The sequence below is a fragment of the Equus asinus genome, chromosome 3 (genome assembly GCF_041296235.1).
Source record: "Equus asinus isolate D_3611 breed Donkey chromosome 3, EquAss-T2T_v2, whole genome shotgun sequence".
In the NCBI taxonomy this organism is placed as follows: Eukaryota; Metazoa; Chordata; class Mammalia; order Perissodactyla; family Equidae; genus Equus; species Equus asinus.
Window position 1 is genome coordinate 41,537,282 of NC_091792.1, and position 12,620 is coordinate 41,549,901.

The following is a 12,620-nucleotide window of genomic DNA, read 5'->3' on the forward strand; positions in this document are numbered from 1 at the left end:
TCTTCTACTTTCTATGTGGGACGCCTACCACCGCATGGCTTGCCAAGCAGTGTCATGCCCACACCCGGGATCAGAACCAGTGAACCCCGAGGCACTGAAGCGGAATGTGGGCACTTAACCGCTGTGCCACTGGGCCAGCCCCTGAAATAACTTTTTTACTTTACATCAGCCCTATGACTTTGGATGGTGTGAAAAGAGGGGAAGTTCTCAAAACAACACCCTTTAGGGTTGCAGAGAGGAGCTTTCATGTGACTCTCTCTTCCTGAGTACTGAAGGTCCCTTGGTGTATCCTTATAGAAATTTTAAAACCCACAGAGCTATTGTAAAGATTAAAAAACTCATAAAACTTTATTTTTTAAAGCACTAATATGTCTCAGTTACATTGAGCTACAGTACAAAGAATAGTAAAATAGCACCTGGGAATTTTTAAGTAGGTTATAAGTAATCTTGACTCCTTTATCCTCCTTATTTTTTCTCCACTTCACTAAACAGAGAAAGCGGTGCTCTCACATCGCCTCTTTTAGCCTGTTCGTTCCCCAGGGGCCTGATTTTCATGCGAACAGCTCTGAGGGAATAATCGGCACCCCTGAAGGGGACCCAGACCACTCCATTCTCAATCTCATAAGGACTGTTGTTCCTCGGGTCATAGGAGCCCCCACGGTAGTAGATGCCATTGAGGTTGGCCGCTTGGCAGTTGTTGTACCACCAGCCTCCTCCGTAGACTTCCGCACAGTTCTCTTCCCACTTGTCTGCATCCCTGTCAAAGGTGCTGAACTCCATGCCGGCATGAGAAGTGTACTCTGCGCCTTCCTCTACAGAACCCTCAATCAGAGCATCGCCCGCCGTGCCCTCATAGGAGGAGACTTGCAGGGCGTAGCCTTCGGCCTCAGAGCCTACCCGGAAGTGATATTCTGCATAAGTCCGGTTCCCAGCCCAGTCCTCTAATTCAACCCGAAGGACAGAGTCCCTCAGGGTTAGTAAATGGAGGTATTCATTGCCTAGCCAGAATTCTCCTTCCCCCTTGTCATTCAGGCTGCCGAAACCTCTCTTGTAGTCTTGCCAGGTCCGGTTAAAATTCAGTGATCCATCCATTCTTTGCTGGATCAAAAGCCATCCTCCCAAACCGGTCTCTTGATCGCAATAAACAGAAAAAATCTTACTGGATCCCGGTAGCTTGATATTGAAAATGCCACTTTGGGCACCTGAAGGATGTGTTTGGAGGACATCATCACAGTCTAAAAAAAAAATTAAGCTGGTTGGAAGAAATTACTGTCATTTAACTTTACAAAGATAGGCATGGCCCAGATTAAATGAAAGCAGATACCGGCTTTTTTCCCTTCGATCTTTCCTTCCTTGCTTCCTTCCTTCCTTCCTTCCTTCCTTCCTTCCTTCCTTCCATGGAGAAGGATGCACTTACATTGGGATGGAACTTATGCAAGTGAGGAGCATTTACACCAACAAATTGCAAAGGGGATTTTCCTCAATGGATTTGGAATTTTACTTGCACGTACTGATTAATAGCAAGTAACCAGCAAAAGTATCTAGGCATCATTTCATGTTCATATAACTCGTTTTTAGGCTGATCTCCATGTTAACTGAGTCACACATGAAAAATATGATTAGTAAATTGAGGAACAATTTGAACAGTGCACGTTTTGAATGGTGAAAGAATTTGGTTAAACAAACTCAAAATCGAGTTTCAGAGGGATTCATTCATTCATTGAGCATGTGTTTATTGAGTGATGACTCTGCACTCTTAAGCATTTGGGAATACAGAGATCAACATGATAGACAAAGTCCCTGCCCCCATGGAACTTACAGTCTAACAAAAACAAACAAAAAAAGTGTAATTTCAATAAAGCGTGATAGAGGGCTAGGAAAGAAGTGCAAGGTGCTATTGGGAGCATATTGCAAGAATAATGAGCTTAGTCTACGGGATCAGGGATTGTTTCCCCAAGGGAGAAGTGTGGATACCTCTTGCAGAGCGAACTTTAACATGGCTTCCCTTGGTGGCATGTGCTCCTCTGGGGTCTTCAGGATCTGCTTTGCTTCCCGCCTCATCTGCCATTTTAAAGCTCTTACTTGTAGAGCCTCCTCTGTTGAACGTTGTGCTACTGGTCACAAATTGTTTGCTGTGACTTGAACTTTTACCACTTGAAGGATACTCAGGTACACCAAAGTGATGAGAGTCCGTGAAGCCGTCAGATCCTAAACCCATAGACTGGGTCTTACTGCTAAAGGAGTCAAAGAAAGCAGCTTCATCAGGGTGCCCATGAAATAAACCATCTAGGCTACCCTCGCCAGGGAAAGTACGGAACAAGTCTAACTCGACTGCCTCACCACAGTCAGAACCATCTTCTGAGTTTACTACTTCTTTGGTAACTTCTTTGCGACCATCAGGACCTATAACAGTCTTAGTAACTGTTTTAGAGCATGAACGGCGAGTGGTGGTTGTACTGCCAGAGGTGACCTTCTCACCACCAATCAGAAGCTCTTTATCTCCTTTAGAAGTGACCAATTTACTTGTGTGGTACTCTTTCTTTGTACCTGGACTTACACTTCCTGACACCTCTTCAAATGTACCCCAGTCTGGGTTGATAGGCCTGGTGTTCCCATGCCCTGAGCTATCTGGCCTAACACGTGTAGGCTGAGAACTTCCAGAGCTCCAAATGCTACCACTTCCAGTTCCAGAGCTCCCAGCGATCCACTTGCTAGCACTTCCAGTTCCAGAGCTTCCAGCCTTCTGAAGGCCATCGCTACCGGGTTCAGAGCTCCCAGGGTGCCGAGTGCTAGCACTACCAGGTCCAGAGCTCCCAGAGGTCCAAATGCTGGCACTTAGAGTTCCAGAGCTCCCAGGCTTCCGAGGGCTATCGCTACCAGGTTCAGAGCTCCCAGGGTTCCAAGTGCTAGCACTACCAAGTCCAGAGCTCCCAGAGGTCCAAATGCTGGCACTTAGAGTTCCAGAGCTCCCAGGCTTCCGAGGGCCATCGCTACCAAGTTCAGAGCTCCCAGGGTTCCAAGTGCTAGCACTACCAGGTCCAGAGCTCCCAGAGGTCCAAATGCTGGCACTTAGAGTTCCAGAGCTCCCAGGCTTCCGAGGGCCATCGCTACCAGGTTCAGAGCTCCCGGGGTTCCAAGTGCTAGCACTACCAAGTCCAGAGCTCCCAGAGGTCCAAGGGCCACTGCTACCAGGTTGAGAGCTCCCAGGGTTCCAAGTGCTTGCACTACCAGGTCCATAGCTCCCAGAGGTCCAAGTGCTGGCACTGCCAGATCCAGGGTGCCTGGGGCTTTCAGGCACTGATCCTGTCCCATGAGGTACAGGGTCTACTTGGGGCTTCCCAACTCTACCAGCTGTCTCTAACTCCATTTTCATCTGCTGAATTTCCGTTAGTGCGGTCCATTCTGGAGGGGCCGTCTGTAGCTGGCTCTTGAAATCTGCAGGAAACAAGTCTGGAAGCGGGCTCACTTTTAGCCGTGGTAAGTATTGCCTATCTTTAGAGGGAAGTAAGTCTCTGGCAATGACCTGTTCAAGTTGCTTCTGCTGATCTTCATAGTCCTTTAGATCTATCTGACGTGTTAAAGCCCTACTGCATGACCCTCGGCAAGAGCGGATCTTAATATCAATGTCCACCTAGAGAGAGGGAGGGAAACATAAGGAAAAATGGTAGATGTAAATAAATAAACTATGTCTATTGAGTTCTAGTAGTTAATTTATATTTTTGGAAACTGATTTTATTTCTTTGACTTGGAGATCTCCCAAACAGTACTCTATTTTTCATTTATGTAGTATCTTCAGTGGAAGAGATGTCGGGTATTGTCAGGCTAGTCAGGATAAGCAGTAGCAGCTATTTGGATTCATCAAGACTTAGAACAGATCAAGAGTAGGATGCTATTCCATCTGAAAGGAAACACTAATGAAGTGATCCTCAATGAAACTGAGGCTGAAGACAGAGGCACAGCAGCATCAAGACTTTGGAATAGGACAAGCAGGGACTAAATATTTACTTTTGAAATTTTCTACCTATGTGTCCTTGGAAGATTTACTTAATATCACTGAGCTTTTTCTTCATCTGTAGAGTAGGGGAAATAACACGTACTTTCTAGGTTGCTAGTAGATATAACACTTTTCTCTACATATAGTAGGCATTCAATGAGTGGCTATTGCCCTTTTTTCCCCAGCTATTCCCTGCTATTCAAAAATGAGGAAATCTAGTGTCAGAGCCATATACTTGCTTACCTCCAGTTGTTTCATATCTATCAGCTGAGCCTTGACATTTTTCTGCAGAAGGTTGATATGCTGTACTTGTTCTATGACTTTGCGCTTCAGGATCTCAATTTTGCTTCGCAAATCTTTTGACACTTGGTTAAATGTATTATCTCTGTCTGAAATAGGAAATGTAGATATTGAAGTAGCTGCTGAGTAATTTGCTTATGACCGCCAGCCAAAGAAGGAAATTTGCAGGTAAATATACCCCATTTCATTTTGCTAATGTTCTTCTCTGGACATGTAATTTGTGAATTCCAAATCTATTGGGAATTTGATTTTTGGACAATGTTATGTCTTACAGTCATCCAGAAATGTCAGTTAAGATGCCCTACTGGGAACTAGAAATCCAAAGAAATGCAGAAGAAATCTCTTTGGAATTTTAAAGGTGTGATTAGGAGATAAAATAATCAGTTTGATCACGTCCTAATTATTTCATCATATCCTTAGTCAAGTGACTTGAACATATTCTGGATTTTTTTTACTGAGAATCTTTTCTTCCTACCTGTAGACATGAAATTGTTCCTAAGCTTTTTTTAGGTCAACAGGATCATTCACTTGCCAGTTATTATTGCACAATTGACTTTAAAGTAGTCAAGTGTTTCTTAATGAATATAAAGAGTCAAATCAAGGTGTCAGGAACTAGGGCCTCACTGAACTTGCTGCTCATGCCCAGAGAGAATTCAGTGATTTCCAAGTCCTACTGAGACCTAGTCCTAGTCTCGTAAGAAAGATATAATATGGCTCTATATTTTAAATTAAAAAAAATAACTACACATCAGCTTGCTGGAGTCTGTGGATTGAACTCCCAGCTCCATCGTATGATACCTTTGTGTCTGTGGGCAAGTTCCTTGCCCTCTTAGTTTCCTCTTCTGTAAGACAGAAACAAAAATATCTACGCAAAACGTTGGGTCCATCCTATTTTCAGTTTATACTCTTGAAAAGAACACACTTAAAGTCTTCAGTACAAAATTCTGACTTTCTTTGTGACTTCAAACAATTCTAAGCTAGTCTTTTTTTATGTAATAAAAATAACAAAAACAAGCCCATCTTTAAAATTAAGGAATATTGTAAAGACACATGTTTTTACACCAAGTACTTTGGAATAAAAATTGCAGTTGCTAAAGGAGACATCATAATTATTTAGGGTTTTTGTTGTGTGCTATAAAGTCAAGGCACTAAATGTGTGATACTTACTGCCAGCATCAGCAAAATCCCCTCTCAAAACTTCCATTATATTCCTGATCAATGAATTGGAGTCCTTATGGTGCTTCTGATAATCAAATAGTGAATTTTTGAGCTTATTTATTCTGTTTGTAAAATCTTGATTGACTTCATCAATCAACCCTTTCATCCTGCAGCCAGAAGGGCATTTATAGTTCTGAAAGTGCAGAGGAAAAATTACGTTAAGTGTCTATCTCTTGGATCCAGTACAATTTTGAAGGTTTCCATGCAGCCCCCATTGCTCCCCTCCCCCATCTCTTCAGAGCATCCATTTACTTAAAAGTACTTGAAGAGGACTAGTCAGAGATCATAGAGAAGTTCTGGAATGAGGGTCCACTTAACCCTAAATTAGGTCCCGTGAAATCTTGAGGCCATAGTACTCAGGTTCTTAGTATTTGCCGGAGCCTGCAACTAAAATCCAACCTGTTAATTCCACTAATGACCCAGAGTTTGGAAGGTAATTTAAATAGTGCTCTCAGGACGAACTTCCTCTCATTTCTCTTCTTTAAGTTGATATTTGAGGAGCGACTAGATTATTCTCCGTGACCTAACTGGTCTGCCTGTGCACACTTCCAACACCACAGGGAAGGATCCTCCCGCTCCAGATGCCCACTGCTCACCCAGTCTTCATCAGAGCAGAAGGGCCAGTCCGTCTCTTTGCAGGCAGATTGCTGTCTTTCCACAACTCGTGGGCCACGCACACCTCCTCCTTCACTTATAAATTCACCTTCCTCGGTCTTTGTCTTTTGTGATTGAATTTAAGAATTCATTCACACATACAGAAGACAGAAATATTAGACAGATAAGGAGGAGACATTGGCATACCTGAAATCCCAAGGAAGAGACTGGCTCACAGAGATTAAGGGCACCAGCTCTGGGGCCTCTGCAAAGCTCAGGTCACTTCTGTTTCCAATGAAAGTCCTAATACCCGTTTTATGGAGTTGTTGTGAGAAGTCAAGGAGAAGAGGTGTACAAATTCCTTAACTGTGCTTGACACTAAACAAGCATTTAACAAATGCATCTATTATAAAAGGAAAATTATTTTAATCAACAAAATTAGTTAAAATTTACCTTTCCATTTTCATTAATGTCTGGAGATAGAAAGATAATTGAAAAATTCAAAGAGTTCTTTCTCCTTTCATTCCTATTTCAGTAGAAGAAACCCCACACTGTCTTAGCTTAACGTCTGTCTCTCCTTCATGTTTCTACTATGACCTTACGGGTCCATAATTTGAGCAAATATATACCAAGGACACATATGTAGCCAATACAGACTTGGAAATGCTTTTTAGATTACTCACTCATGTAATAATTTTTTTTTATTTGAAATGAAAAAAAGTAGACTGAAAGCAAAAATAATGGTCCATGACTGACAATATTTTTTGAATAATTTGTTATTAGAAATATAGATTTTTTAAAATTTCTACTGTGATCCTTGAGGTAAAATAGGATGTAAAAACCATCCTTCCCACATGACTTTATATCGTAATAAATCAATGTGGGTTTTAAGTTTTAGCCATTTTTATTTGGTACCGCCAACTTACAAGGATTTTTGGTTAACGTTTGCCATCTCAGTTTTATAAAGATACCCGAATAATGATAATACTAATTCAAGCAACCAAGAACAATTTATTTGAAGGAACAAGTACAATCTTTTTGTCTAAGAAATAAAATTATAAATTCAAACATACTTCAGAATAAAATGGCACAACAATGAAAACAGGCAAAAATTAAATATTTATGCCAATAAGGGAGAAATAACTGAAACTTATGCATTATCCAAAACACCACTTTAGCAAATGATGTTAGTTTTATTTCCCAGAAAAAAGTTTTACTTGTTATTTTACTATGAGGGAGAAAGTTAAGTTAGAAACTCTCTTTAGTTTTTTCTGCTCTGGCATTATGGTTCATGAGTGGTGAAAGGAAAGAAATAAATTGAAATAATTCACAACTGGGAAGTAAGTGAGTTTCTTGAGCATATTCATCATGTTTTTACAAGATTGAAGTGTCTTGAAGGCCTTGCTTTAAATGAAATTTCTCTTCTTTTCTATAGGTCTCTGGAGTCAAACTTTAGAAGCTATTGCAATATTTAGTAATTATCTTAAAAGAATACAATTGCTTCCAAAAAACCATATTGCCTTATCAATTAATCTCTTCTGACTTTGCTATGTAATATGTTTTCAAAGACAACTAATTTGCTTTTTATTTGTCTTAAAAGAAACAGAAAAGCAACCTTTCAGAAAACCTATATAAAATCACCCTTCTGCTTATTTATGGACAAACAGCAAGAAATTAATAATTAGATTTAAAAAACTCTTATCATAAGAATGTTCTGTTCTGTTAACCAGTGTTAACTATCCCGAGGCTTTATAGCAATAAAAATGGCAGAAATTTCTTGCCTTAAAAAAAAAACTAATGTGAGGCTGAGTTAAAGATGCTAAATCTTCCCCTTTGAATTTACACACTTTGGTCCAGCTGAGTCTCCCTCATAGGGTCATATTAGCCTGTACCATTGAGGTGTCAGTTCCATCTAGGACCTTGCCTCCATGGCCTAGCTCTTATCAAGCTAACAGTGTGTGAGGATGTATATCAGGCTGACTCAGACCTGGACGCTCTTTGTAGAATAAACACCAGAGAGAAAGCAAGAAGAGAAAATAAAGAGGAACATACCCCAATTGTGCCCACCACACTCAGGACCAGGCAGAAGATTCTCATGGAAAACATCTTTTCTGAGGGTGAGACTGGCTAGTAGGAGCACTCCAGCTGAAAGAAAGGAGGATTGCCTCCACTCCTAGTTCCCTTCCCATTTAAATCTGCGAGAGGTTTGATTAATCATTATCTTTGTCCTATTTAGACAGTCAGCGTACACCCTACATCCTTGGTCCTTCTGTGAGGTTGGTGTCCCAGAAGTTCTTGCTCAATTCCCCCAAGCTTGTTTGCTTCCGATAAGCTGTTGCAAAGGCAGCAGCAGTTCGGGGAAGATCCCACATTCCGGGAACAGAGTGATTTTGGAAGGGCAAAGGGGAACACAGGAAGACATGCCTACACTTGCATACTTGAAGGAATATGGAGAGTGCTGAGGCCAGCTAGTTGTAGCCCACTGTGAAGCCGCGATTTGACAAATGGTCTTTCACTTTATGTAGGAATTACGGTTGCATGGTCTGACTTTTAAACAAATGACTGTGGTGGTAGGCTGACCCAGAAGGCCTTCTGGAAGCTTACCTTAAAGAGATTCTTTGCCGTTCTCCAAAATGGTTAAGACAGCAGCCCCTGGAGCCAAACATCCTAGCTTTGTAATCCCAGCCACACCATTTCCCAGCTCTGTGCTTTTGGAGAAATTACTTCACCTCTTTACACCTCAGATGGATAGTGACAACCTGTCACACATGTTTTTATGAAGAATAAAATAATGCCCTCAGAGAAGTGATCACCACATAGTAAGTAATCAGTAAGCGTTAACTATTGGAGAACATAAAGTGCCATGAAAAATACCATTTCTTTCTGTTTCTATGTCTTGGGACATGCCAATTTACTTTCTCTGCTCTTCATCTCCATATTAAAATTTTCCTTGGCTGACAGTTACCAGATTTAGCAAATAAAAAACCAGGGTGCCCAGTTAAATTTGAATTTCAGATGAACGACAAATACATTTTAGTATAAGTATGTCCGTTGCAACGTTTGGGACATACTTATACTAAAAATATTTTTGTGGTGCATGTGAAATGCATATTTAAGTGGACATCCTGTAATTTGCCTGGCAATCCTACCTTGCCTCAAATTCTGCTTCCCATGTGAAGCCAATCCTGATCATAGTAATAGCTAATATTTATTGAGTATTTACTAAGTGCCAGACATATTTCTAGACACTTTACATTACACCTGATTTCATCTCTCTAATTAAAAGCAATCTCTTGTTCTTCCATACTTTTTTAGACTATGTACCACCCATGGCATTTAGGATTATAAGAGTACTGTCCATGTCCTCCACTAGATCATAAACTTGAGAATTGATGTGTTTTATTGGCTTTTATATTCTCCACAAAAGGTGCGGGCCCTCATTGAGCAGGAAAGCATGAGTGGGTTCCACTGTTATGAAGTTGACCTATGGTCTCCTCAGGCTCTGTAGGCATGTGAAGCTGGCTATAACTGCATGAAAGCCCTGGCACAAGGCAGCACCCTCCTTCACTGCTTGCTCTGGAAGGTTCTTTGTCTGATTAAGTTCACTCCTGATGTGGCTTTCCTGAGCTTCTAGAGGCAGCTGCAGAGCTCAGAGGGAGCACTAGAGCCCCATTCAGGTTTTGGAGGGCAATTATTTCATGGAAAGCTGGGTTACACTCGTCGACAGTGGCTGAACTGGCAAAATGGCAGGCACAGATAGGAAATTGAGGTTTGACGTTCTCAGTTGTTTTCCTCTGCCCAGAGGAAGTGCCCTTCTTGGGTGGCGAACATGGTGTATGGAGGCAGTTCCCAGAGAGTGGTCTGGTGTGCTTCTCGTGATTTAGTTGGACATAATCTGATTGCAAGTAGTTAACAGAAAATAGTTTGTTTGAATGCCACCGCTCTGGTTCCATGTCAGGGCATTTACAAAGTACCACATGAGGGCATTATCCTAGGTGTTCTGTGGTTCCCTCAAGTGTCTGTGCATCTCACTCTCTGACCTCATCCAGGGCTCTGCTCAGATGGCGCCTCCCCAGAGAGGCCGTCTTTGACCACCCTCCCTAAAGAGCAGCGGCCCTGACGTGCTGTTCCATTAACTTGGTTTTGTTTCTCTTCCTAGCACTTTATGCCTCCCAGGCAATATATATTTGGGAAGTTGTTTGTTTATTTTATGTCTCCCCTACACTAAGCCACATGAAGCCAAAGCACACTGCCTAGTACAATGCCAGGCACAGAGTAAATGCTAATAAGTATTTGCTGGAGGAATGGAAGGCTGTCACAGTGGTGGCACAGTATGGTCGAAGGATAACAGACTTTGCAGAGAGAGAGAGAGTCTGCGTTGTAGCTAAGTGACGTGGACAAACTAAATTCTCTGAGCCACTTTACTTATCTGTAACATGGGGATGACAATATTTATCTTGCGAGGTTGTGAGGATTATATAAAATGGTTTATGTAACATGTTGGATGTACGCATTACGAGGCCCAGAAGTGGTCGCTTTTATCATGCCTAGAATGTCCCAATGTCCCCAAATAGAAAGTTTCTGTGTTCTCTCTCCAGTGCCAGAATTCCCTACCAGGCCCTTTGCAGGGCACTGTTTTGGCCTGGCTCTGCAGGGTTGAGCGCAAGGCCAGGCTCTCCACCCCGTGGACAAGCCGTCTTAGCAGCTATGGAGAAGTAGATTTTGTTTAGAAAGTCGTGCAGATGACTAGACAACAAAGAATACAAGGAGTATCATTTTTTACAAGCGTGTGACAAAAAGGATATCTTTACAAGTGTAAAAATGGAAAAAACATTGAGAAATTTCCAGTTTGTTAAACCATAATTGCCATATTGCGTTTTCCCAGAGATGACATCTTATATTCCTTAGTCCTAATGCAAGGGATATTTCATTTATTGATCCCTTTGAAATTAATATAATATTCCACAAATTTTAAATATTTAAATGCAGGGACTCACACATTTGTTATGTGGTCACATCTGGCAGGACTGGAAAAGTTTTTATTTGTATGGTGTATAACGTATAAAAAGAATAGAAATTATCTATAATTATATTTCAGTTTTAAACTACATCTATGCATCAGAACTTACCGCTGAAGAGTAGAATATATAGCCAGTCATCTAAATATTTGCCATTGTGTAGACATCACTTAAAAATACAAAAAGAAGAAACAAAACAAAAACTCAGCTTTCTTTTGAGTGGGTTGTTTGCCCTTCCCTGCGCTACCTCCCAGGGAAGAAGGGGAGCATGCATTTCTTTACCAATTTATTTTAAATGTATTGAATTCTGAGAGCAGTTCACTTACTTATTCATTTGTTTCAATGTAACAACCATTTACTGTATGTTTTGTTTGTCAGTCCTGCATGCTGTGTGCTTGAGATAAAAAGGCAAAAATGTATAGTCCTCTACCTTCAAGTTGCTTACAGCTGGTGATCAAGTCAAATACATATGCAGCTAAGAATTAAGTTAGACCATATAAAACTGCCGTTTTTGTAGATCAAAATGATGAATGTCTGCAATTTCATATGGCTAAAACTAATACAAAACTTTGGAAAAAAAATCTGTGAGGTATATTCAAAGTCCTGTTAGCACACAGTGCAGAGAGAGGGATAAATTATTTCTGAACTGCTTTCTGTTACATTTTGAGTAAAATATTCCTTAAAAGATCAGATTCAATTCAGGTCTTATGCTTGCATTTAGATGCTTCTGGAAAATGTTCCCTGTGTCTTCTAGCATAAAAATCTCTATGAATCTGTGCTTTTGTCATTGTCCTAACAACAAGAAGATTACTGTAATTTGACAGGAAATATTTTGTTAAAGCAATGTGAAGTGCACAACTGAAAAGTATGAAAGTTTATTTCTAAATTTTGAAATTCCTGAATTCTAAGAATTTTGGAAATTCTGTCACTTATCCTGCTCTTTCAGGGCCTCTGCCTCAGGTTTTCTAAGAGCGCCTGGTTTGCTCTAGAAAGGATTTACTGGAAAACTTTGGCAAGGCTATTTAGCTTTGTGTATCTTAGCACTCTCCTTCTCTCTGCATTTCAAGAGAGTTGCAAAAGTTTGTTTTTAACCAAGCTGCTTACTGTGAAGGTGAGTGAGCTGACATGCTGATCTATGCAGGAGTAAGTGATGGGACCTTTATTTTTAGGACTCATCGATACGCCACCTTCAGGCGGTTTCCCTGCAGTTACAGCTGTAGAGAGAAGATGGGAATTCCTTTAAATATGCAGAAATGATTCTGAACTGCACTTCTGAAAGAGAGGAAAGGAACAAATAGAGCTTTTCTTGATCTTGTTTGATTTTGTCACACCGAATTTCTCTTTAATCTCCTTATTGAGAAAAGAAGTCTACTTTATACCTTATAATTTAACTGTCCCCAAATTAATAGCCATTTAACTGAATAATTTTTTAGCATTTTTAGAATTAACTTCTATAATGTTCCAATAATATAATAATCATTCTGTGATTCCTTTTG

At 40.7% G+C, this 12,620-nt stretch overlaps 1 protein-coding gene across 1 annotated transcript; it reads right to left on the bottom strand.

Annotated features, from left to right (window-relative positions):
- Window positions 1-320: 320 nt before the first annotated feature.
- On the bottom strand, window positions 321-8,317 carry FGA (fibrinogen alpha chain). Its single transcript, XM_044767073.2, has 6 exons — window positions 8,159-8,317; window positions 6,109-6,231; window positions 5,462-5,645; window positions 4,238-4,383; window positions 1,975-3,631; window positions 321-1,235 (listed from the first exon to the last, which is right to left on the bottom strand). The coding sequence occupies exons 1-6, from the start codon at window positions 8,210-8,212 to the stop codon at window positions 466-468; spliced, it is 2,934 nt and encodes a 977-aa protein (XP_044623008.2). The 5' UTR covers window positions 8,213-8,317; the 3' UTR covers window positions 321-465.
- Window positions 8,318-12,620: the final 4,303 nt, after the last annotated feature.